The sequence below is a fragment of the Danio rerio genome, chromosome 8 (assembly GCF_052040795.2).
Source record: "Danio rerio strain M-AB ecotype USA chromosome 8, GRCz13ab, whole genome shotgun sequence".
Classification (NCBI taxonomy): domain Eukaryota; kingdom Metazoa; phylum Chordata; class Actinopteri; order Cypriniformes; family Danionidae; genus Danio; species Danio rerio.
Window position 1 is genome coordinate 11,683,041 of NC_141028.1, and position 27,811 is coordinate 11,710,851.

General features: G+C 36.1%; 1 protein-coding gene across 16 annotated transcripts in view; it reads left to right on the forward strand.

The window, feature by feature from the left end:
- Window positions 1-5,067, forward strand: part of gripap1 (GRIP1 associated protein 1) — a 99,349-nt gene extending 94,282 nt beyond the window's left edge. For 2 of the 16 annotated variants that reach the window (XM_087263919.2, XM_087263927.2), the window contains 4 exons: window positions 375-1,795; window positions 1,952-2,280; window positions 3,153-3,332; window positions 3,793-3,849. In XM_087263919.2, coding sequence (XP_087120045.1) covers window positions 375-455 — 81 coding nt within the window. In that variant the 3' untranslated portion in view covers window positions 456-1,795; window positions 1,952-2,280; window positions 3,153-3,332; window positions 3,793-3,849. 16 annotated transcript variants of the gene reach the window in all.
- Window positions 5,068-27,811: the final 22,744 nt, after the last annotated feature.

The following is a 27,811-nucleotide window of genomic DNA, read 5'->3' on the forward strand; positions in this document are numbered from 1 at the left end:
TTCCATTCATGCTACTCTCATTCATACTATACTATGTTTCTTGAGGCACACCTTCAGTACATATTTTGGATGTCTCCTTTATCTGATCAATTCATTTCAGGTTTTGTAGTCTCTTCTAATGTTTTTATAAGTTGATTCAAGTGTGTTTGATTAGGGAGAGGTTAAAAATGTGTCTTGTTGGTGTGCCTTCAGGAACAGGGTTGGAAAACACTGCTATGTAGAATGTACTTTTGTAATGATCGTGTAGTAAATTAAATTAAATGTAGAACCCACTGAGTATTAGGTGATTTTGGACGCAGCCAATGTTCAAGTCCTATCAACTTGATGCTTAATTGCGATTCTTAAATTATCATAATTCTTGTTTTTATTTATAGGATCTGGAAGTTTTGTCCCAGGAGATTGTGCGTTTGAGTAAAGACACCACCCCTGCGGAAAACTCCAAAACCACAGGCTAAAACTGGACGCCGTCCACCGGAAGATTTCAGTACACCTCTCTTTCTCTTTCTCTCATCTCTTCACGGCTACCAGGAGGTGCACTCTGCACTCATCTCTTACAAAAGACCTGCAAAGATCTCTGACATACAGGGAGCACAGAGGGTCAAAAAACAGTCCATCTGTGATTTACATACTACTGAATGTAACGTAACACTTTAAATGTTTTGTTTGTCAGGTGAGAACTGGTAGAAAAAGAAAAAAAGTCTGTCGAGCAAACCCCTGGCTGCTTGACGTCTGTGAACTGTGTGTTCGGGACGTGACCTGGCCTCGTCAGGTCAGGATCACTTCACCACCACTAATTCAGGAAAGCATATGTGCGATGTTGGCGTCCTCAAAACTGCTATCACTGTTGTATTGCCTGTTTTGTAAATTCGATCTGCTAAAGACACTTATTTTGGGTGTGTGAATGTGTGGGGCTAGAACGTTTCTTGTATTTATTTGTGCCAGAAATCCAAAAATCATCATGTTTGCCGTACATCTCTACAGTATGCTGCTTCTATTTGAATGAAAATTGAACAGAATTGTTTATTTAAAAAATAATAATTGTGTGCATTTGATTGCTGCGATAATTATTAGTTTTCGGACGAGGGTCTCTTAATGTTCGAGTAGCAGTTGCCTGGACTGTCCTCGTTAAGCAGCAATTTCTCCACAGCTTAACAGCTCCATTCGACACCTCTCTATCTGTCTCGCTGTTGGGGAACGGACCAATTTCTCACAGCGCGCACTTGATTCCTGCTGGACTCCTTTGAGAAGCTAAATGCCTGTTTGGCATTTTGGGTCATTGTATGTCAATGCCCTTGTCGTTTTTTTTTTTTTTTTTGTGAATGATGCGACATGAATCTGCTTTTATTCAGCGCTTTCTGAACATTTTTAAAATTCTGATACATACAGAATTGTTTTATTTGATTAATCGTGGCATCGTGTGACTGATATTTTGCCCTGTTTACACAGTCACTTTATCTACTTTTCCTGTTTAACTGCTTGCACTGATCATGATAAGAGCTATTGAGTCTTGATTTATCCAACCGTTTACCATATAAATGTTCATGTTTTGGAGTGAACTATCCCTTTAATTTTATGGCAATGCAAGCCAAGTTTTTAGTTGAATCAAGTAAGTGTTTCTAGTCGTCTCAACTTGCGTCAATCAAATAAACTTAATATTTTAATTTAAACTTTAGATAACTTTAAAAAAAGTGTTGATTCAACTAAAAAATTTAATGCTACACAACCCAAATAATTTTTAAAATTAAATTAAAATTAAAAGATGTCCAATAGATGTCTAATAGACATCTAAATATAGGCTAAATTTGAGCTGTCAATGAACATCTATGAAAAGCCCAAAACTAGCCAAAAAAACTTACGACTACATGTGTGAAGTCTGTCTTATCTGTATTTGATGACTTATCTAATAGATGTCTAAGAGATGTCTAAATATAGACGGCTTTGTTAAAACAAGGTTAAATTGAGCTGTCTGTGAAAATCAAATAGATATCTAAGAAAAGCCCAAAACTAGACTAGTCATCAAAGACAAAAAAAAATTAACGACTACATATGTAAAGTAATCTGTATTTGATTACTAGTCTAGTTTTGGTGTATTCTTAGATGTCTATTAGATTTTCACCAACAACCCAAATTTGAGCTATAAGTAAACATCTAACAGACATCTAAGTAAAGTCCAAAACTAGACTAGTCATCAATTGCAAAAAAAAAAAAAATGAACAACTACATATGTAAAGTTATCTGTATTTGATGACTTGTCTAGTTTTGGTCTATTCTTAGATGTCTGTTAGATTTTCACAGACAGCTCAAATTTAGCCTTGCTTTAGCCAAGCTATGAACGTTTGGATGTCTAAACACAGCATTTCTTAATGGGAAATTTTACAATTTACTAATAAACTTCAGATCTTAGTTAAAGGAGATTCAAATGAACTGGGGAAATGTCAGATTTGATTTCATTTCTACAGGGATAGTTCACTCCAAAAATTTCAAATATACATATTATTCACTCAAGTGGTCCTCATCCTTTTTGAGTTTCTTTATTATGTTGAACACATTGAATATATTTTGAGAACAGCTGAAAGGCTGTTGCTATTGACTTCCATAGTACTGTTGTTAAAACAAATACAACAGACTTTATATATATATATATATATATATATATATATATATATATATATATATATATATATATATATATATATATATATATATATATATATATATATGTATAGACATATATTTTTTTGTTTGACAGAAGAAAGAAGCTCATAATGGTTTAAAACAATTGTTACTTAATATATGATGGTAGAATTTCATTTCTTGAGTAAACTATAGTATCCCTTTAATTTGATGGGATTGAAAACAATCCTGACATTTCATCAGGTCATGTGCATCTCCTCTGATTAAGATCTGTAGTATTTTGGTAAAGTGTAAAATTTGTGTTGCCCTAAAGTTTTCAGTTGAATCAAGTAAACTTTTTTAGTCATCTCAACATCTAAATCAAACAGAACTCAAAAGATTTGAAAATAAACTTTGTATAACTTAAAAAAAAAGTTAGGGCAACACAACACAGCAAACATTTTTTGTCTTTAAAAGAAGTCTAAAAGACATATAAACATAGACGGCTTCATTAAAACAAGGCTAAATTGAGCTGTCAGTGAACATCTAATACACATCTAAGGAAAGGCCAAAACTAGAGTAGACATTATATTTAAAAAAAAATAATAATACATTTGAACGACTACATATATATAGTAATCTGTATTTAATGACTAGTCTAATTTTGGTATATTCTTAGATGTCAATTAGATTTTTTCTGACAGCCCAAATTTAGCTTTGCTTTATCCAAGCTATCTACGTTTAGATGTCTAAACACAAAATTGCTTGGTGGGAAATTTTACAGTATACCAATATACTACAGGTCTTAGTCAGAGGAGATACAAATGAACTGATAAAATGTCAGGTTTGTTTTTCACCCATCAAATTAAAGGAATAGTTCACTTAAAACATGAAATTGTACTCATTATTTACTCAAGTTGTTTCTGTTTTTTGAGTTTCTTTATTCTATTGAACACATATAAAAGATGTTTTGAGAACAGCTGAAATGCTGTAACCATTGACTTTCATAGTATTGTAGCATAAACAAATACAATGGAAGTCAATAGTTAGAGGTTTCCAAAATTTTTCTAAATATCTTTTTGACATAAGAAAGAAACTCGTGAAGGTTTGAAACAAGTAGAGTGTTAATTGGTATTCAGTTTTGGTTGAACTATGCCTTTAAATGTGGCTAAACTTGAGCTGTCAAACATCTAATAGACATCTAAGAAAAGCACAAAACTAGACTAGTCATAAAATTACATTTGTGAATTCTGTCTAATTTGTATTTAATGACAGTTTTGGTCTATTCTTGGATGTTTATTAGATTATCACTGACAGCCCTAATTTAGCCTTGCTTTAGCCAAGCCATCTACGTTTAGATGTCTATTAGACGCAGTTTATCAATATATTACGCATCTTAGTCGGTGGAGATGCAAATGAACTGATGAGATGTCCGTTTTGTTTGCCTCTCTTCAAATTAAAGGGATAGTTCACTCCAAAAAGTTAAAATATGCCCACTATTTACTCAAGTGGTTCCAATGCTTTTTGAGTTTTTTATTCTGTAGAACACAACGAAGATATTTTGAGAAGAACTATCGACTTCCATAGTACTGTAATAAAAACAAATACAATGGAAATCAATGGTTACAAGTTTCCAACATTTTTCAAATTATCTTCCTTGTTTGACAGAAGGAAGAAACTCGGAAAGTGTTAATGAATAAATAATGACAGAATTTCCATTTTTGGGTGATTTATCCCTTTAAATGTGGCTTTTATTTAGCTATTTAAAGACCATATTAGATCCAATGAATCTTGACCAAACCAATATAAGATGATTATTTGTTTAGTACATGTATCGAAAGTTTTAATGACATAAGATTATACGTTTAGCATCCATCTTATCCGTCAACGGTTCTGTATTGATTTAGAGATCCAGAAGTCTGGATATGTACTTATATTTTTTTGATTTGTAAGATGTGAACGATTACTATTGCTTTAAGCTTTATCACGAGAACGGTTCTTGAGCGTTGCGTTTGTGCATGGTGCGTTAAATGCCTGTCCAATCCCTTCCTCTGGCTTCTGAAGGTAATCCTGACGAAATGCTTTTCTATATTCCATTCATTTTTAATCCTCCAGTGGGAAAATGCTAATCTTTAATTTTCACCTTTGAGGAAACTGACATATCAGCATTCACTTGGACCATTCTGCGCAAAAGGATGAAGGATGTTTGCCTTTGAAGCTCCAGAGTTGTTATTATTTTTGCCTTTGTACTCTTCTAATCTAATCTGCCAAACGAGCTCTTCTTTAATTAGGAATCGTCAGCTAATCATCACTAATTACATGTAAACAGATTCTATTAATAATGTCCGATCTCCCACTACGTCTGTACGGCTAATATTTATTCATGTGCATTTCATGGTCATGTTGGGACTTTCATAACTTGCAGTGATAATAAAGAATGGCTGGAAACACTAATGTCTGCGTGTCAGGCTTTCTGATGTGTGTGTGATTGATTTGACAGATGTTTTTAATTGTGTACCTCTTTGCTATCAGTGCAGGTGTTCCTGAATATGGAACCGGTGGCGTTGCGGGTGAGATGCTGCAGCAGTTGAGCTAGAGGACAATCAGACAGGTCTTAATTTTTTTAAATATGTTATATTTAAGGCAAATGCATTACATTGGTAACAAGTAATTGTTTGCACTGCTTTTTTGACCCAGAGTTTAGCTTGTTTCTAATTTAATGACAAAAAGTTAAGGCAACAAATATTTTTATGCAGATTTAAAGAGTTCAAATCAAATCAAATCAAGAGCTTTAAAGAGTTCAAATCAAGTTTCAAGTAATTATACAAAGTTTAACTTCATATTTTTGTGTCAGTTTCATTGAAGTTATAAGTTGAGACAACTAGAAACATTTACTTGAATCAACTAAAAATTTTAAGGCAAGAAGATTTTTTTTTACAGTGTAGTCCAAAAAATTCTTAAATCACAAAACACATTTAAAAATTATTTTTAGAAAAAAGTCAAATATTAGGTTTGTTTTTTTCTTTTTTAAAAAGCTAAATAATTTGCCAGTGCCGTGAATAAAATAATTTTTTTCTGTTTCACATTAGTTTATATTATTATTAAATATAACTTCATATTATTTTTAATAAAATAATATTTTTTCAATGCAAGTTAATATAGTTAAATGCTAATTTAAAGGCATTAACAATATTGAGCATTCGAAAATATTTGAACTACTGATAAACTATTTGTTTTCAGTTTCACGTAAGTTTATATTATTATTAAATATACTTATTTCAAACGTCATTCAAATTTTCTTTATGGCTTAGTCCCTTTATTAATCTGGGGTCGCAACATTGGAATGAACTCCGACTTATCCAGCATATGTATTACGCAGCGGATGCTCTTCCAGCTGCAACCCATCACTGGGAAACATGCATATACTCTCATTTTTGGTGTGAGGCGATTGTGCTACCCACTGTGCCACCGTGATGCCCTTATTTCCAACTTATTACATATTAATGTTAATAAAACAACATTATTTTAATGCAAATTAATATATATTTTTAAATAATGTAGGTTCATAAACAGCTCATTGTTCAGTCAGTTTTAAAGCTTTATTTATTAAAGCCTATGTACAGTATATATTAATATTTAAATGTATATGTTAATTTAAAGGCATTAGTAATACTGACCATTGGAAATAATTATAATTATCATAAACAAATTATTTGCAACAAAAAGCTATCTTGACACAAACAAGGTTTAATAGCATCAGATATGACTTTACTCACAGCTGATCTGTCCTGTCTAACCCAGTGGTTCCCGAAGTGGGGTCGGAAACAATCAGAATTACCTTTTATCCATATCCCACAGAAGATAAAAATAGTTGTTAATAGTTACATAAAAGCACCAACATTCATTCATTCATTTTCTTGTCGGCTTAGCCCCTTTATTAATTCGGGGTCGCCACAGCGGAATGAACCGCTGGAATAAACCGTGGATGTTTCCCAGCCCATTTCTGGGAAACATCCACACACACACACACACACACTCATACACTACGAACAATTTAGCCTACCTAATTCACCTGTACCGCATGTCTTTTTACTTTGGGGGAAACCGGAGCACCCAGAGAAAACCCATGCGAACGCAGGAAGAACATGCAAACTCCACACAGAAACGGCAACTGAGCCGAGGATCGAACCAGCGACCTTCTTGCTGTGAGGTGACAGCACTGCCTACTGCGCCACTGCGTCACTCACAAAAGCAACAACATTCAGATAAAAAGCTATCAGCCTTTTACATTTTTTTTGTCATAGGATTGATCCACCTCCGAGGATTGTGGGGTTTGCTAGTCACTGGCAATATTATTTTGGGGGTCGTGGGCTGAAAAATTTGGGAACTCTTGATCTAACCCAGAATAACACTAAACGCAAACTTACCATGATAAAAACCTGGGCAATAACAGACAAACGTTTAATATATTTTGAAGCCAGCATTATCAATTATTTACTCTTATTTTTCTCTACACTACAAACAATATACAGTTGAAGTCAAATGATTAGTCCTCCTGTGAATTTTCTTTTCTTTTTCAAATATTTCTAAAATAATGTTTAACAGAAAGGAAGGATTTTTTCATACTATTTCCTATATTTTTTCTTCTGTAGAAAGTCTTATTTGTTTTATTTCGACTAGAATAAAAGCAGGTTTAATTTTTTTAACCATTTTAAGGTCAATATTATTAGCCCCCTTAAGCATTTTTTTATTTGATTGTCTACAGAACAAATCATATACAATAATGTGCCTAATTATCCTAACTTGAATTAATCTAGTTAAGCCTTTAAATTAACTAACCTTAGGCTGAATACTAGTGACTTTAAAAATATCTAGTAAAATATTATGTACTGCCATCATGACAAAGACAAAAGAAATGAGTTATTAAAACTATAGGGCTCGATTTTGACGGTCCATGCGCAAAACGGATAGCGCAGGCCGCAAATCCTTTCAGGGCGTGTCCAGAATCCATATTTGCTAATTTAAGGACGGGAGAATCCGCTTTGCGCCGTGGCGCACGGTCTAAAAGGGTTGAGTTTATTTTCTTAATGAGTTATAGGTGTGTTTTGAGAATAAACCAATCAGAATCTCATCTCCCATTCCCTTTAAGAGCCAGCTGCGTCGCGCCATAAGTGCAATTGCTATTTACAGGACCTAAAGTAAGTGGAAGTGGAAAAACTGAGCATCTCACAAGCACACAGTAAACAGTTTTTGTTTTTTTTACAGAAAACAGTTAAACAGAGCATCTACCGCGCAAGAATGAAAGAGAATCGATCTACTTTTATTTTTCGCTCTTGTAGATAGGGAAACCTTTATGCACAGACATCAATAAGCCTATAAATAATTAATTTCGTTTGTTAAGCGCAAATATTTGTTTCAAAACTATTTCTAAATTCAGTTCTAATTTCTAGCAAACGAATAAATGAACAATATTAACGAAGTGCGTTCAAAAACATGAGTTATATACTAAAACACATGCTGTGCCCCATATGGTCTAAAACCTGCAGGTGGGCAAATCTAAGCTTGTTTTTAATAAAACAAATATAAATATGGATATAATAAATAATACTGCTAATAATAATAACATTATACAAAAGCAAATTGTTATGAATGAACTGAAAAAGCCTCCCGAGATGAAGAAGGCAAAAAAAAACGGTGGTTTTTCATATTTATGTAGGCTAGAAAATTATGTTTTGTAATATTTTAATCCTTTATATTTAAATGCTATTTATATTCTTATTCTATCCTATAGGCCTATCCTTAATATTAACATTTTTTTCATATGTAAAGATATTTGCGTATTGCTCTACATTCTGTGCGTATTAAGCAGTGTGTAAGCGAGTGGCAACAATTCTACGCTGGAGTTTAGACCAGGTTTGTTTTGGTCTAGTGAAAAATCTATTATAATTTCTCAAAATAGCAACGCACCAGCAGTCCGCCTCAGAAAGCCTTTCTTTTTAGACCAGAACGCCTATGGGCGCACATATGAGCGCAAATGCATTTGCTTTTTAAAGAGCGTGGCGCAACGCCTCAAAACGACTCTTGCGCCAAGCTGAAACAAGCAAAAAAGTATTGCGCTGCGCCTTGCGCAACATTGTGTCGGGTGTATGATAGGGCCCAGAACGTTTAAAAATGTCTTGGAAAAAGTCTCTCAGTTAAACAGAAATTGTGGAAAAAATATTAAAGAATAAAAATTTAACAGGCTGATAATTCTGACTTTAACTGTATATAGTGAAGAGTGAGAAGTTTAAGAAATTTGAACCCCATTCACTGTCATTATAAACAACGAAAATGTAAGAAAAATGTTGTACTATTTTGTGTTTATTTTCACAGAACAAAGTCCTACAAGTTTGAAATGACAAGCGTTGGTTCCTCTTCAGGTCAGTGGTCTAAACACACAATCACACCCTGTTTTGTGTTTGCCTAATCCCCTCATTAATCTCTCCTCTGAGCACTCGCAGTGTTTACCGCACTGTCAACGATGCCTGTAAGAAGCGCACAAACAAATGACATGAATCATTGAGCAGCATTTAATTGGAGCCATTCAAATTCGGTTGTCACCTTTGTCTTTGTCGCCGTTCAGTGCCTGTGATCTCTAATCAACACTACATGCTGAAGGGCTCCTCTGTTCGGCTTCTCTGCTCCGTTTCATCCTGTAATGACCAAAGCCCTCATTAAATAGACTATTTGGATCCCTTTGAGAAGACGTGAAGGGTTTTAAAATTGGGTTTATTATATACTCGCCATTTACTGAGGTGCGGAATCACATTGTTGCCATGCTAGAGCCACCAAAGTTAATAATTGGGAATATTTATCGTCTGTCAAAAAACTGGAAGCCAATGTCTGCGTAAGAGTAAAAAATAAAGAGTGATCATTATATTTAGGTCATTTCTTTTTTTTTTTTTTTTTGTATGTGACAAAGGCAAAAACAACATCTTTTTGGGGGATTTTGGTCACTTTATTTGAAGGTGTTCGCTTGTTAAATCATTACATATAGAATATTGTTTTTGGGTTCATGCCGACACTCATTTGAATTGAGAATATAGTTGTTTATGACCACTTATAATCTTATCACCAGTGATGGGAATAACAGCGCTATAAATAAACGGATTTACTCACTGTGATACTTTTTTTTTTTTTTTAGTAATGAGTAATCAAATGAATTACTGTTTCCCCCGTTACAACATCATTACCGTTACTGACAGTCAAATGTGCGTTACTGTAATTGAGAACACTGAAGCAGTTTTCATGTGAGCTGCGTCTCTTTCAGCCAAAGGAACTCTCTTTCTCTGGGCTGTGTGTGTGTGTGTGTGTGTGTGTTTGTGTGTGTGTGTTCGTGTTCGTGGCAGGACACCAGCAAAACAATTCATTGGTAAAAGTGTTTTAACCAACAAGTGATGATGATTGGTGTGTCTGTGAATATGGTGTAACTGAGAACGTGATGATCGGTTTGGAGTACATTTCCATTGTTTGCCAATCAGAGGCAGAGTAGGGTGGATGTTCACACAAGCACACACACAGTCAGTCGCACACACCAACGACCAGCAAATTCAAAGATAGCATTTGCAAACTGAAAATACAAGCACTACTTTCCCCTTGTTAAAGTAAGAGGTGAGAATGTTTATGTATTGTGCAACTTATGCCCAGGAAAAAAGAGTCTCTTTGCGTTGGTGACAAGCAATTCTAATTTGATAAAGCACCACATGTAAACATATCGACACCTTGGAATTATAAGGTTCTATCTGCTTTCTGAGTGATTTTGAGATATTGAGCTTTAAAGTTTTTGCATTCCAAAGCAGTGTTTGTGCAACATTTGCTTTTTAAATAAACAGTCTTAAAATGTAAATAACTTCTTAAAAAAAGCATTCTATAATGCAAATAAGTTGTCATTTAATAAGAATATCACAATAACTCAATTTTGACAAAAATGTCAGATAGAACCTTATAATTCTAAGGTGACGACATGCTGCCACAAAATTAGTGGCTATGCAGGTGATAACGTGAGCTCTGCTACCAAATGAGGTGTCAAAAGCAATGTCACGATGTCCAAGCAAATAAAACTTAAACTTCATTTTTCTCCACTTTATATCTAGATATGTATAGTTAAGGACATGCTGTCGTTGCCTCTCACATTGTCCCACAACAACATTAAAATAGTGTAGATTGGTGTACAATGTTTATATGTTTTTTATAGTCATTTGACAAATAAATTAGTTACTTCTATAATTATGTTACTCAGTTACTGTTTGTGAAAAGTAATTAGGAATTATAACTAATTACTATTTTAAAGAAAAGTGCCCAACACTGATTATCCCACAATAAAGTGAATTTCTTACACTATCATGGTGTACAATACCCAGCAAAATATCATACATCCGTTTGATTGAGCCATTGGCCCTGGTAGCTGATAAACTCTTAATTTACTGCTTAATGACAGTAAGATAGTGTTTTATTTACTTTTTATTTTTGTAAAATTTACAGTAAAAAACTGGCAGCTGTGGTTACCATAGCTTTACTGTTAAAAATACAGGAGAAACCTTAAGAATAAGGTAAACTTCCATATTTCATTTCTAGTATGTATGTATGTATATATATATATATATATATATATATATATATATATATATATATATATATATATATATATATATATATATATATATATATATATATATATATATATATATAGTGTTAGAGTGCGCACATCTACACATCATACCTTTGTTACACAGACAATAACAATTTCTCCCAGGAGCAGAGAAATGTACTAAAGTATAGAAGACACTGAAGAAGTGTCATTCACACAACTGCAAAAAATAATGGAATAAACATTATTTATTAACATTAGATGTAACATAAAAGTCTAATATAGACTAATATAATAATAACTGGCCAAAACTATTTTAATGACATATATTTTTATGGGTGGGATATGTTGTACAATTTTTAAAGTGTCCACAACCTACATTATGTAAAATTAACTGTTTCACGACAGTTGTTTTTTTTTTTTTTACTCCAGTGTCGTGAATTAAAATCATTTAATGCACACCTAGCTGTGGATTATCCTTTAAGAAATCGATGTAAATGCAGTGTAGCACTTGTGCTGCCAAAAAGCATGATCCTGAACTCAATTATGAAGCGATGGAAGTCTTCCAGGTCACCGAAACTCACATTTACATTTGACACTTGCTGGTGCTAAACAGGGCATTAGTGGACTGACTGATATCAAATCAATACCTAATAAAGAAAGGAATTAATCAGGACAGAAAAATAGCAGGATTGAATCATTTCGACATGCCGCTCGTTAGTTTAAATTGCGAATTTAATGTTGCCAATGGGACTCTTCAGCATCTTGTGCATTGATAAAATACATCGATTCACTGTCAACAAACCTAAACCTCAGGATGTAACACAAAGTCATGATTTAAGCTCTCTTCTGAGCTCCAGCTGTTTTGTATCCGTCTACGTTTTGACTGGTTTATCACTGTATTGGTGACCAGGGATATTCAGCATCGATTGGAGCTGCTTTCATATAATTGTCTTATTGTTTGTAAGAATGTCGGGTTGAGTTGCTGTAAATTCAAGGCCTAAGGAGAGATCGAAATCACTGTTGTAACTCTGCTTTTGTCTCTTTTGCTGCAGTAATTTAGCCATGAAGCCCTGTATTGACGTTGGACTTGTAGAAATTGAGTGCTGGGGTTGTCAGATGGATAAGGTGGGAGAATCACTCCCAAGTGTGCGGAATTCTGCTGCGTTCTGAAGTACATGACACTCCCATGATGCTTTCGGTAAGTGGTTTTCCAACAGTCAACAAAAAGACTCATTTTCTTGTTTACTTGAAGGTTAAGCCGCAGTCGATTGTGTTTACTTTTCTGAAACGTTTTTTTTTTTACCTAGAAGGTTCGACACTACCTGAGAAAAGTCTTGTCTTCGATCTCAGTTGTAAGAGCAGCAAATAATAACTTGATTTCTAGTTGATCATTTGGAAACGTGGCAGACGGTAGATTTTTCCAATGAATCATCTCTTGAACTGCATTCCAATCATCACAAATTCTGCAGAAGACCTATTGGAACCCACATGGACCCAAGATTCTCACAGAAATCAGTCAAGTTTGAAGGAAAAATTACAATTTGGAGGTTACATTCAATATAGGGGCGTGCTTGTTCTCATACTTCAGCCTCCACATCAAGCAAAGAAGGTCAAGGTGCTCCAGGATTGGCCAGCCCAGTCACAAGACATAAACGTTATTGAGCATGTTTAGAGTGAGATGAAGGAGGAGGCATTGAAGATGAATCCAAAGAATCTTGATGACCTCTGGGAATCCTGCAAGAATGCTTTCTTTGCCATTCCAGATGACTTATTAATTATCCGACTGCTCTGAAGTACCCATGTGGCCAAGAGATGTTACTCTGGAAAATGTCAGTTTCAGGTAAGTTTGTCTTCAGTTTTGTGTCTGGTTATGTACTTTTTAATACTATACATATACTGTAATGTAGCTTTTGCTATACGTCACTGATCTGATTAAAAATCAGAAACTGCCAGGAAAAATGTTTCACATAAATAGGTAGGCTTCTTGTTTCACTTCTCTTGGTTTGTACTATTTATCTGCATGAAATACGTTTGCACTAGAATTCAGAGTTTTGGCATGCTTGAAAAGAAATACAAACCACCTTTTTAAAAGTGAAGTAGTGCTGGACGATATTGTAAAAACAAAATTGTCACAATATCATGTTTGATATCATTCGGTATTAATAATTAATAAATATTTTTTAACAATACATTTAGGAATATTAGGATTTTTTTTTATTTAACCACGTTAATTTAGTTTAACATTACTTAGGCAAATAAATTTAAAAGACAAAAACAAAATATTTAAACAAAATATTTCATCTCTTCATAATAAAATAAACATAAATGTTAAAGACACTCTTAAATTTGATAAATAAAATGTTAAAAAGTGTGTGCAATGGTAAAGGTAGATCAACATCTGTAAGGTGTGAATACTAATGATACAGTAAGCCTTTAACTCTGTGAGCAAAACTAAGTATGATAATCACATTTGAGCTTTTAAATAATGGAACTGACCATCATTACTCAAATACGTATTGCAACATTACAAATTGCGAAGTTAAATGACTATTACCCCTGATGCTAAAAACTATTTTAGATGGGGAGCTATTTGCTGGGATGCACAAGAAAAGAAACCAAAAAGCCAATTTGGCAACATCCTTGCATCCTTTTTTATTTACAATCTCCTCACTGTTGCTATATGGCACTCATTTTCACGTGTGTTGCTATTCTGACCAGAAGTCACAATCGCGAGTGTGTGGTTTCCTTCGCCATTTTCTATGGGCTTTGCGCTCGCGCTCACCTGGCGTTTCTTGTAATTAGTTTTTTCAGAGGATGACAAACAGACAAACCATTGCTGCAGCTTTGATACAAGTTTATGGAGAAAAGTAAAAAGCACTGCAGTGTTTGGTTGCGCTGTGTTTGTCTTAGTTAATTAGTCTACAGTTATTACTGAATTGTTTATGTTTTATACAAAGTGTGAAGTAGATTGGTTAGTTCTACTTGCGTGAATCGCTGTCCTTTTGCTACATTCAGAAAATTTCAGATGTTTTTTTAACTAGGTGTACCTGGAAATACGCGCCATGTGCATCGCTCCCATGTGCAAGTCTTGCGCCTCCATTGTCATTGGAAATGACAAATTTACACCCTAAGCTTATTGGCATTCCTTCCACGGCACACGCTCAGCAGCCACATTATAAAAAAACTCTAGCGCTTCATAACGAAACTACATAAATCTTTTTGTTTTTTATCGATATTGACAATGGTGCTCCGTCAATAAATACCGATACTGATTTTATCGCCCATCCCTAGTGTGAAGCGTTATTCAACTTTAGGTAAGAAAAAAAAAACAATGGACACAAATGAAAATTCTGTTGTCACTTACTGTTTCTCCATTTGGTTTCTTTCTGCTAATGAACGCGCAGGAATAGATGTCAATTGCTAATTTTGTTTTCAGAATGTGTTGTTTTGTGTTCAACAAAAGAAAGAAATTCATAAAAGTTTATAGCCACTTAAGAGTGAGAAAAAATGAGGACATTTTTAGTTTGGACCGAACCATCCCCTTAACCTAGAGTTAATCAAGACGGAAACTCAAGGTTAAGTGGTTTTGACTATTTAAACTGAAAATCAAGCACAAATGTGAAAGGCTATCAGAAGTCATCCTGCTTCATATGCAAGTTTCTGCTTCTAAATTTGCAATTGAGAATATTGATTTAAGCATTCAATAGGTCCTGAAAGACCTTTACTGTACTCCGGTGTTCCCAAAATATTTAGCCTGCACATTTCCATAGTTAGAAAGCAAACAGATCTCATTGCTTTTGTCCTCTTCTCGGTGTCATATCGCTCTGATGTATTTAAAAACCCAGGTGATGTGACCCTGGATTGTGTCCCTACATTGGGGACCTAGTTTTGACATCCTTGACGGATAGATTAAAAAACAATGGAGGCAGAATAAAGTAGGGCAGACCATTAAAGATTAACACAAGGTGAGGTCTATGAAATATTGAATGTGAGCACCAAACAGGGGTTAGTTAAACGGGTTATGTAAATATTGCGAAACTATGCGGATCCCAGTTGCCTTGCTGTGTTGTTAGAGAAGTACTGCACCAAAAACAGGATGTGCAAAACACTCTGGATACACACTACACAGTCCCAGTAGTTTCATTTAGTTGTTTTTGAAGATTGGATGCCAAAATGTTGTGCATTTCAATTGAGAGAACTATTTAGCGACAGACTATTTTGAATATAACGTCTCTAAACACCTAAAATCAATTAAACCACTGAACAAATACTCTGTTAATTATGGTACAAACAACAAAACTTTGTTGTTGTTGTTGTTAAAGCATTGTTATCTCTTAATTAAAGTTTAGTGCAATGTTTATTTGGCTGGAGCTAAACCGTGCAGAGCTGCGTCCCACCAGGAATTTAATTTGAGATCTTTGTTCTTTCAGTTGTTCTTCCACAATGATCCATCCGTCCATTCATTCATTCATTCATTCATTCTCTTGTCGGCTTAGTCCCTTTATAAATACGGGGTCGCCACAGCGGAATGAACCGCCAACTTGTCCAGAAAGTTTTTACACAGTGGATGCCCTTCCAGCCGCAAACCATCTCTGGGAAACATCCACACACACATTCACAGACACACACCCATACACTACGGTCAATTTAGCCTACCCAATTCACCTATACCTGCATGTCAAAAGACTGTGGGGGAAACCGGAGCACCCGGAGGAAACCCACGCGAACGCAGGGAGAACATGCAAACTCCACACAGAAACGCCAACTGAGCCGAGGCTCGAACCAACAACCCAGCGACCTTCTTGCTGTGAGGCGACAGCACTACCTACTGCGCCACTGCTTCGCCTGTAAAATACAAGAATCTATCTTTCTCTATTTTCTGCTCTGTGACAGGAATGAATGCATCTGTTTTCCCTTAGTATTCAGAAGACCCCCTTGTGGACTCATTAAATTAAAACATAAGGATATGAATTTGAATGGGTGTGCTCTGTTAATGGAAAATTGACTTTTATTAGATAACTTCTCACATCATTTTGTGTGTGTTTTCCCCTTTCTTTTTTCCTCCACCTCTGGGAATGAAAGTGTCTAAAGGTGAACTCAACTTTCAGAGTTCAGCTGGTGAAAGAAATCGACACATTCGGATGTTAAGGCTAATTGAACTGACACTCCAACAACCTTTGAAATCTGTTTTTAATTAAAGGCAGCATGCTGAGGTGCCTGGTGTTAAACTTTCATAATTACACTGCTGCAGACGCCGTTTCCATGTAAGATTTAGATAGCGGCCTTCATTGCACCATCAACTCACTGCATCTCTTTTCTCATTGCAGCCCAGTTCTTCTGGGCTGCTGGTTCAGCCACTGAAAGCATGTGAGTATTTCTTCATATTACTTGTACTCGTGACAACTCATGCCAAGAATATATTTACATATTTGTAGCATTTTATTTATTTAGCCTGAAGGCAATGTCCGTCAATCATTTTTACACCACTAAAGCAGTAGTAGTTGTGTATTACAAAACTACTTTCCACTCAATGTTACATTCTGCATCTAACTGCATTCACAATGACAGGGTAGTTCCACAACATGACAGTTTTCTGAACTCTGTCAGTTTATTATTCATCCATTCATCCTATATTACTCCTTTATCATTTTATCTGTCATTATTACATCTCTCTTTCATTTATCACTTAGCCATGAGTTTATCTATCTATTGTTCAATCCATCCAACTGTCATTCGTTCTTTCCATTCAACCATTAATACATCAATGTGTCATTTTAACATCTTTCCATCCATCTTTCCATCCATTTTTCTGTTCTTTCACTATCCATTCATCTATCCGGCCTTCCTCCAACCATCCCACTCTCCACCATTCATCCATCCATCCATCCATCCATCCATCCATCCGTATGTTCTTCCACCATCCATCCATCTATCCATCAATTAATTTTTCCATCTTTTATCCATCCAACTATCTATCCAGCTGTTCTACCATCCATCCATCCATCCATCCATCCATCTGTTTTTCTACCATCCATCCATCCACCTGTTCTTCCACTATCCAGCCATCCATCCGTTTTTTTCTTTATCCATCCATCAGTTTGTTAGTTCACCATCTATCCATTTGTTCTTCCATCTATGCATTCATCCATCTATCCACCCACCTATTCTTCCGCCAACCATCCCTCTATCCATTCACCCACCTATTCTTCCACCATCCATCCACTCATTCTTTCACTATCCATCTGTCCATTCGTCTATCCACCCATTCTTCCACCATCATTTTGTCCATCAACCCATTTTTCTACCATCCATCAGTCTGTTTGTCTATCCACCCATTCTTCTACCATCCATCTGTCCATCCACCTATTTTTTTCTACGTCCGTTTTTTTGCAATCCATCTTTTTGTTCTTTCTCCATCCATCCTGCTGTTTATTCTTTCTCCATCTGTCCATCCATCCATTCATCTGTTCTTTCTCCATCCATCCATCCTTCCATCCATCCATCAATCCATCCATTTTTATTCTATGTTTCCATCCATCTATCCATTCATCCGTTCTTTCTCAATCTGTCCATCCATTAATTCTTTCTCCATCTGTCCATCCATCCGTCTGTTTTTTCTCCATCATCCATCTGTCCATTTTCTCCATCCCTCCATCTGTCCATCCATCTGTTCTTTCTCCATCCATCCATCTGCTCTTTCTCCATCTGTTCATTCGTCCGTCCGTTCCTTCTCCATCCATCCATTCATTTTCTCTCAATCTGTCAATTTGTCCGTTCTTTGTCCATCCATCCATCCGTCCATCTGTTTTTTCCCCATCCATCAATCCATCCGTCAGTCCCTTTGTCAATCTTTCCATCCTTCAATCAGTTTTTCTGTCTATCCATCCATCTGTTTTTCCATCCACCCTCTGTTCCTTCACCATCCACATTTGCATCTATTCATTTTTCCACCATTTACCCGGCCATCCATCAGTTTTCCAACCATCTGTTCTTCCATCCACCATCCGTTCCTCCACCATCCACCTATGCATCCATTAGCTTTTCCACCATTTACCCATCCATCCATCCATCAGTTTTTCCATCCATCCATCTGTTCTTCCATCTACCATCTGTTCCTCCACCATCCACCCTTCCAGACCATCAGCTGCTGCTGCGCTGATGGTCGTGGGGAGTGGAGAACATGAGTCTGATTCCAGCGACGCTCCAGGGACAGACGAGTCTTCGCTGAGGCCATCTTCCAGCCTAAACCACGACGAATGAAGTTCTGCACAAGACTTTTGGCCAGCGGAGAAATTAAAATGGTCGTGCCCAACTGAGTCTGGTTCTCTCAAGGTTTTTTTTTCTTCACTCCCATCAGGTGAAGTTTTTTTTCCCTCTCCGCTGTCGCCACTGCCTCGCATGGTTCAGGATTGGTAGAGCTACGCATCGATGAATTGGCTCTTCAGTGTTTGAACTCTCAGTAATGATTAAATCACACTGAACTGAGCTAAACTGAACTGAACTGAACTTAAACACTAAAACCTGAACCACACTGTTCCAGTTACTATGACCATTTATGTGAAGCTGCTTTGACACAATCTACATTGTAAAAGCGCTATACAAATAAAGCTGAATTGAATTGAATTGAATTCTTCTACTATCCATCTATCTGTTCTCCCACCATTCATCCATCCAACATCTTTTTATCAATTCTCCTTTCTTCAATTTTTCTTTCTCTTCATCTACTCCTATGCTTCCATCTTTCTATTCTTCCTACTATCTGCGTCTATCAGTCTGCCTTCCATCCATCCTTCCATCCTTTGGTTTCACATTGACTTTAGCAGGCTAGTGTCTTTTGGTGAATCTGTAATTAAACAAACTTGTATTTCTCCTTTTGTCAGTCTTGCTCAGGATATACTGGCAGCAGCTGAATTTCCAGTGTGACTTTTCAAAAAGTATTTTCCCTCATTGTTTGTATGACCCTTTAAAATAACCTGTGACTCCGTACCTGCTTTAAAAACACATATAGAGTGGCCCGCCTGACAAGCACGAGCTTCACAAAAGTCTTTTCATTCATATTTGATGATAAACAGCAGCAGAGGAGCGTAGTGTAGCACGGGTTTCGTTTGGAGACAGTTTCCATAAAGCAAACAGAGGAAATGAATGAGAGGGCCTGCGGCGTGTTTGATGAGGGACGGGTCGTGCTGCATGAGCTCCAGTGTCCCGCTCTGTCTCGCCCTCACACACGCTGTCTGTTCCTATGCCCATGTGGACACACTCGGGTTAATATTTCATGACCCGCAGATTATTTTTAGATTTTTGCTGTAAGAGGGAAATTTCAACATGTTAGCCACGTTGATTGCTGCGTATACCGAGCTCATGTTATGTAATATAGAACTGGTCTTATTTGTCAAAAGACCTGCTTTATTGTGCAGCAGTGACATTTTTGTCCAGAGTAAATGTTTTCACTTTAATTGAAAATGTAACGTGTTGTGGAATCAGATCCAGCACATCACTGAGAGATGCAGTTATTTTTATCTAGCATTATCTGTCCACTTTGTTTATTTAGCTTATATGTGTAAAATAAAATGAAATTATTGTCATTATTATTATCATCATCATGATTGTCATGATTATCATTTGCACTTTGATTTATAACAATAATAATAATAATAATAATAATTAATTCATTCATTTTGCTTTTTGGCTTAGTCTCTTTTTTATCTGGAGTTGCCACGAACTGCCAGCTTATCTAGCACATGTTTTATACAGTGGATTCCCTTCCAGCTGCAACCCATCTCTGGGAAACATCAATACACTCTCATTCACACACATGGACAATTTTAGCTTACCCAATTCACATATAGTGAAGGAACCCGGAAGAAACCCACGCCAACACGGGGAGAACATGCAAACTCCACACAGAAATGCCAACTGACCCGGCCGGGATGCGAACCAGCGATTTTCTTGCTGTGAGGCGATTGTACTACCCACTGCGCCAGCGTGCTGCCTAATAATAATAATAATAATAATAATAACAATAAAAATAATAATAATGGAATGGATTATTGGTTGGTGGAGGAATAGATGGATGGTGGAAAAAAAAGGATGGATAATGAAAGAAAAGGTGGATGGATGAACAGATGGATGGTGGAACAAAGGAATTGAATGGATGGATGGAACAATGCATGATGCATGGATGGAGGAACAGGTGGATGGATGGTAGAAAAAAAGGATGGATGGATGGATAAATGGATGGATGGTGGAGGAACGGAAAGATGGATAAATGAATTGTGGTTAAATATATGGATGGCTGGTGGATTGATAGATGTATGGTGGAGAAACGGATGGATGAAGGGTGAAGGAACCTATGGATGAATGGTTGAGAAACAGCTAGATGGGTTGATGGTGGAGGGAGGAATGGATAAATGGATGGTGGAACAACAAATGGATAGATGGATGGTCGAACAATTGAAGGCTGTTGGAAAAACAGATGGATGGATGGGGAAGAACAGGTGGATGGATGGAAAAATGGATGGATGGGTGGAATGGTTAGATGGAAAGATGGATGGTGGAGAAACAGATGGATGGATGGATGGATGGATGGATGGATGGATGGATGGATGGAACAACGGGTGGATGGATGGTAGAAAAAAGGATGGATGGATTGTGGAGGAATGGAAAGATTGATGGTTGGTGGAGGAACGAATGAATGGATTTGAATGAATGGATAGTGGAGGAATGGATGGATGGTGGAGGAACAGATAGATTGATGGATGGTGAAGGGAGGAACGGATAGATAAATGGTGGAACAAATGGATGGACGGTGAAAAAACAGATGGATAGCTGGAAAAAGAACAGATGGATGGATGGAAGATCAGATGGATGGATGGAGGGATGAATAGATGGAAGGATAGATGGTGGAGGAACAGATATATGGATGTATGTATTGAAAAACGGGTGGATGGATGGTAGAAAAAAGGATGGATGGATGGTGGAGGAACGGAAAGATGGATGAGTGGATGGAGGAATGAAAGGATGGATGGATGGTGTTGGAATGGATGGATGGTGAATTAATGAATGGATGGTGGAGAAACAGATGAATGGTAAAGGAACAGATGGATGGATGGTGGAGGGAGAAATGGATAGATGAATGGTGGAACAAATGGATGGACGGTGGAAAAACAGATGGATGGATGGAAAAACAACAGGTGGATGGATGGAAGAACGGATGGGTGGATGGATGGATGAAAAGATGGATGGTGGAGGAACAGATGGATGGATGCATGGATGGAAAAATGGGTGGATGGATGGATGGATGGTGGAGGAACAATGATGGATGGATGGTGTTGGAATGGGTGAATGGTTGGTGGATGATCAGTTGGATGAATGGTTGGTGGAGTAATGCATGGATGGTGGAGGAATGGACCGATGGTGAAGGAATGGATGGATGGTGGAGGAACATTTAGATGGATGGATGGTAGAGGGAGGAACGGTTAGATGGATGGTGGAACAACAGGTGGATATTGGATTTATTGAAGGTGGAAAAACAGATGCATGGATGGAAGCATGGATGGGTGGTAGAAAAAAGTATGGATGGCGAAATATGAATGGATGGAAGAACAGATGGATGGATGGATGGATAAATGAATGATGGAAGAACAGATAGATGGGTGGATGGATAAATGAATGATGGAAGAACAGATAGATGGGTGGATGGATGTTAAACTGACGAATGGATAGATTAATCAATTCTTTTATTGACGGCAGTGAAGTTTGACAACATAAATGCATGTCTTCTGTTTGCAGTGTTGTCTGATGATGCTGCAGTGTCTCAGAAGTGTTCATCTGTGAAGTCTCTGAGATCTCTCATCTGGCGTCTTCAGCACTTGTTGGCCATGAGCAGATGTGTAATACAACCACAAACAGACGGTATCGGTGGACTGATGAAGAGAAATGAGCCCGTCCTCAGCCCGTCACAACCAAATATAACTCAATTATTTCTTGTCAACAGATGAGAAATGCTGAACATGACATCAGACTGGAACTGAGGCTCAGTTTCACACTAAATGTGCTGAAACGGAGATCTGCTGAAGTGTGTGTGAGTGGACTGATCTGTCACAAGATGTTGCTGGACAAACTGAGAAAATGTCCCTTCAGCCAACAGTCGTAGATAGATCTTCCTCATTGTTCCTCATTCATTCTGCATTATTTGGTTAGATTGTTATTGATCTTTTTATTTATTTATTTTTTGGTGGTGTTTCTGGAAGCCTTTGATTTTATTTGGCAAAATGTACACATTTGAAATAACTTATCACTTATCAGTTCTACCTTAACTGTCGCGCCCACTTTTTGAACACAAACACGTTTAAGGTACATAATTGCCAATCTTCAAGGCTTTCACGCACAGATTTAAGCTTGGTCTCATTTCAAAGAAGACAGACTGAAGTTATGTGTCTGTGTTTATGAAAATAATCAAACTATACATGTATATATTTTTGATAATAAATAAAATATGTATCTAATAAAACCCACATTAGCCTAAAATTTAAAGCAAATAAACCTAAACATATGCACAAATTCTAAATTTGAGGTTGATAATTTAAAAAATGAGCTTTAGGTACGATTTTTGTTTGATCGAGGTACCAAATATGACCACCAGTTTCCATTGGTAAATCAATAAATGTTTATTTTATAATAGTAAATAAAATGTTAAAATATGTATTTAACAAAACCTGTTTGAGCCTAAGATTTGCAGAAAATCAAAGCTAAATATTTACAGAAATTATATTTGAAATTTGACATTGATATCTCAAAAATAAGCTTGCTGTAAGATTTTGTTTGGTTGCAGTACCATACATGACCACCAATTTGCATTAAAACAATAAACGTATATTTTATTATAATAAATAATTATAATGTAATAATATAATATTTTATTATAATAAATAAAATATGGAAATATGTATTTAACAAAACCCGTTTTAGCCTAAGATTTGCAGAAAATTAAACCTAAATATCTGCTCACATTATATTCCTAATTTGAAGTTGATATCTCAAAAATTGTGTTCAGTAAGATTTTGTTTGGTCGCAGTACAAAACATGACCACCAGTTTCTATTGGTAAAACAATAAATGTCAATTTATTATAGTAAATAATATGGAAATATGTATTTAACAAAACCTGTTTTAGCTTAACATTTAGCAGAAAATCTAACCTTAATATCTGCACACATTTATATTTTATATTTAAAGTTGATATTTTAAAAAATGAGCTTTCAGTACGATTTTGTTTGCTCGCAGTACCAAATATGACCACCAGTTTCCATTCTGGATCATACAAGAGCGCCCCCTATGTTTTGAGGAATATGAATTATATTCATTCATACTTTTCACAATATTTGTAAATTAAATATAAAATTCTATAGTAGCATGGGAAGTTTGATCATATTTGATTACATTGTCCTCTAAACAACATCTAAAACACTGCTGGTGGTGGGACATTGACAGTTAAAGGGTTAATGTATTTTGAAAACTAGTTCATTATGTAATGCAAAACAATAATGTAAAAGAAATCTTAATGGTCACTTTTGGTCAGTTTCATGATTTTTATACCTCACCCCATTTTTGTGGCTCTATTAAACTATTAAACTTCTTACAATTAAGTTTAATTTGTATTTTATTCCTTTGTTTGTATGTTTAAAATCTCACCATTTTTATTTATTATATTTTATTTATTTTTATTTTACTTTATTTCATTTAATTATTTAATTTAAAAAGATTATTTTAATTTAGGGCCATTCAGCAATCCAAATAATTTTATTGTTGTGGTACTGTATTCACTCACCGGCCACTTTATTAGGTACACCTCTCCAACTGCTCGTTAACGCAAATTTCTAATCAGCCAATCGCATGGCAGCAACTCAATGCATTTAGGCATGAACACATGGTCAAGATGATCTGCTGTAGTTTAAACCGAGCATCAGAATGGAGAAGAAAGGTGATTCAAGTGACTTTGAACGTGGCATGGTTGTTAGTGCAGACGGGCTGGTCTGAGTATTTCAGAAACTGCTGATCTACTAGGATTTTTAAGCACAATCTTCTCTTAACCTTTACAGAGAATGATCCGAAAAAGAGAAAATATCCAGTGGGCTGCAGTTCTGTGTTCGCAAATGCCTTGTTGATGTCAGAGGAGACTGGCCAGACTGGTTCGAGTTGACGGATTAAGGCAGTTCTGAAGGCAAAAGGGGTCCAACTCAGTACTTGTAAGGTGTACCTAATAAAGTGGCCGGTGAGTGTATAAATCAAACACCTATTTTAGTAATTGATTAATTTCTACATATTATTATATTTTTTAATAATCATTTTGTTCACTATTTTTAATATTAATTTAAGTTTAATGAAATATAATTAAAATATTATTAATTAATATTTTTTCTATTATTAATTTACATTGTATTTCCTAGTCAGACATTTGTTTTTTATTCTCAAACTCTAACAAGACCTAAAATATCATTTAAAAAGTGTTCTAGAGCGGAAAACAGCAAAAGAATGATGACTTCTTGAATTGTGAACTGACCATATAAACTTCTGTCCTCTGTTTACATGTTTTCCAGCATGTGGACATGACGTAACCACGCTGCTATTTTCAAGCTCGTCTGATTCAAAGCGTCTCAGACCAAACCGAGTGGAGCGAGGAAGAGCAGAATCTTGACTCACTACTTTTAAAAAATTTACTAGTTTCTTGATTCCTTTTTGCTGGGGTCTATAAATAGCGTCTTCTTTCGACTTTACAAAGGAAGAGAGCAGCATGGGACGTCTGTCTGCAGCTCCTATTAAAGATAATCTGAAGAATGCAACTTTGTTCGATGTGTGACATAATTTCAGCTGAAGTATTGAAGACAGGGCGTGGCATATTAAGTAGCTCCTCCTTTTTCTAAAAAAAAAAAAAAAAAAAAAAACAGCCAATAGCATTTGTTAAAATTGTTAAATATTTTGTTGCAGCTTTTTCCAGTCAGACTTGTTGACTAAAATTGCAATGCTGAGTCTGTCTTACCATTTCTTATTGCCAGCAAGGAGAAAATGTACATTTGAATATTATCTTAAATTTTCCAAATGTGAATGTTGCTATTGTTTAAGAGTACACTAGCTTATACCCTACCTGACAAAAGTCTTGTCGCCTATCCAAGTTTTATGAACAACAAATAATAACTTGACTTATAGTTGATCATTTGGCTTATATGAAAGGCAAAGGCCTCTAGATTACACTTATTTTACCAGAATAAAATATGATCTTGGATTGATTTTTAATTATTGAATTAGGACTGTTAGGTCTGACTTTGCATAGACATAAGTCTTATCACTTCACAGAAATAATGGTCAAATTTCAAAATTTAAATTTCACAGGAGGGCTAATAATTTTGTCTTTAACAGAGATAACCTTAATAGTAACATTACTAACACCAAAAAAACTTGGATTAGTGTTTAAAAGTAATAAACTACACCGTGCATGTCACATCTGAGATCGGCCTCTTCCAGATGTTCATTATCTGCTGTAGTTCATTTTCATCTCTGAGTCAGGCTAAACATGTTCACCAGAGATTCATAATTACGCCTGCATCATTTTTTAATGAGGCGCTGAGTAGTGAAGAAATCCTCCTGTGATGTCTGGCAGGACAGGGCGTCGGAGGAGGAGTTCATCCAAAACTTTTACCATCGTTTACTCGCTCTTAGGCTGCTTGAAATCTCATATTCTCTTCTTTATTAAGGGGTCACCACAGCGGAATGAACCACCAATTACTCTAGCTTATGTTTTACACAGCGGACACCCTTTCAATGTGTTCGAAATTTTTCATCACCTTATTTCTTATGTATATTACATAGACAGATTTTAGATTAGATCAAATAGTGCTCCATCTATACGTTGAAAATGAGGACTTACTGTGCGTTTACACCAAAGAAGGCAAGAGCGTCAAAGTCACCGGAAGTCATTCAATTTCAATGAGAGATGGCTGTTTTCACCAGTGTGGGCATCGGGGAGAGTTGAAATCAAGTATAAGTTATGGTAACGAGCTATGATGCAGTTCAGCGGCAAGCATTCAGAATGTTGAAGCCCACCATTTGAGAGGATTCCAGAGAATACAGTCCTGTGAACTTTGGTTCCAACCACAGCTGTTCCCAAGGGTTTTAGTATTGCGTTCACCGGATATTCAGTTATTTAAGATGTTTTCTTACAGGGACATACATAAAAAACAAAGTTACTGGCGAGTTACTGATGTGCATTAATCTTATGTTGTTGATTTTTAAGCGGGAATTTCATGCTAACTATAACGGCAGAACAAAACAGCATTGCTGCTTCAGAATAATTCAGACATATGGAAATACTGAATCAGCAAAGCCACAGCACACAAAACAGCTTGATCATCCATTGTTAAATGAATTTGATAAAGGCGCACAACATTTTCTTTCTTTTTAAAGCATGTTTTTTTATGCAGGAATGTGAGTGATTTGCTGATATGCTGAGGCTCCTTTAAATTCGAGATCAATGTAGCAAATTTCGACGCTCTCTTCACCGGAGCTGTGAAGGCAAACAGCGAACATTGACGATCTCGCTGCCTTCAATGTGAACACACAGTGAGTCTGTCCAACTCTCAAAAGACAACGTGAAACTTGTGTGCTGTATTTTAAATCTTAACAGTAAAAAGCCAGTGGTTCTCATATTTTATTTGCCGGCAGCTAGCTCTCTGTAACTCTCACATGGTCACCCACTGAAGCTTAGCAGGGCTGCCCCTGATCAGTACCTGGATGGGAGATCACATGGAAAAGCTAGGTTGCTGCCAGAAGTGGTGTTAATGAGGCTAGCAGGGGGTGCTTCTGTCCATTATGGTTTTCTAAACATGCCCATACGATAATTGGCTTTATCACTCTGTCTTCTCTCCACCAATCAGCTGGTGTGCGGTCTGGCCCAATATGGCTGCCGTCATGTCATCCAATTGGATGCTGCACACTGGTGGTGGATGAAGAGATTCCCTTTAAAAATGTGTAAAGCGCTTTGAGTGTCTAGAACAGGGGTCACCAACCCTGTTCCTGGAGAGCTACCTTCCTGCAGATTTTAGTTGCAACCCTGACCAAACACACCTGTTTGTAATTATCAAGTGCTGCTTTAGGTACTATTAATTGGTTCAGGTGTGTTTGATCAGGGTTGGGACTGAATTCTGCAGGAAGGTAGCTCTCCAGGAACAGGGTTGGTGACCCCTGGTCTAGAAACAGCTCTATTTAAATGTAAGGAATTTTTATTATATTTTAGGAGTAAAGTTGTCTAAATATTTCCTTGAGTCTCTCTGTTAATGGTTTGCTTTCATCTCGTCTTTTTATTTTTTATGCTTTTAATTTGTCATCAATTGTTTTGTTTAATTTAATGCTTTTGATTTTAGTATATTTGTTTTCATTTTTTCTCTCTGTGATTTTTATTTAATTCATTTTAATTGGTATTCAGTTTTTTTTAATAAAGATGAGTGAACTTTAATGAATGAACAGTTTAGTTCCTCCTGCCCTACTCATAATTCTCTCTTCATATAGACATATGCCTATT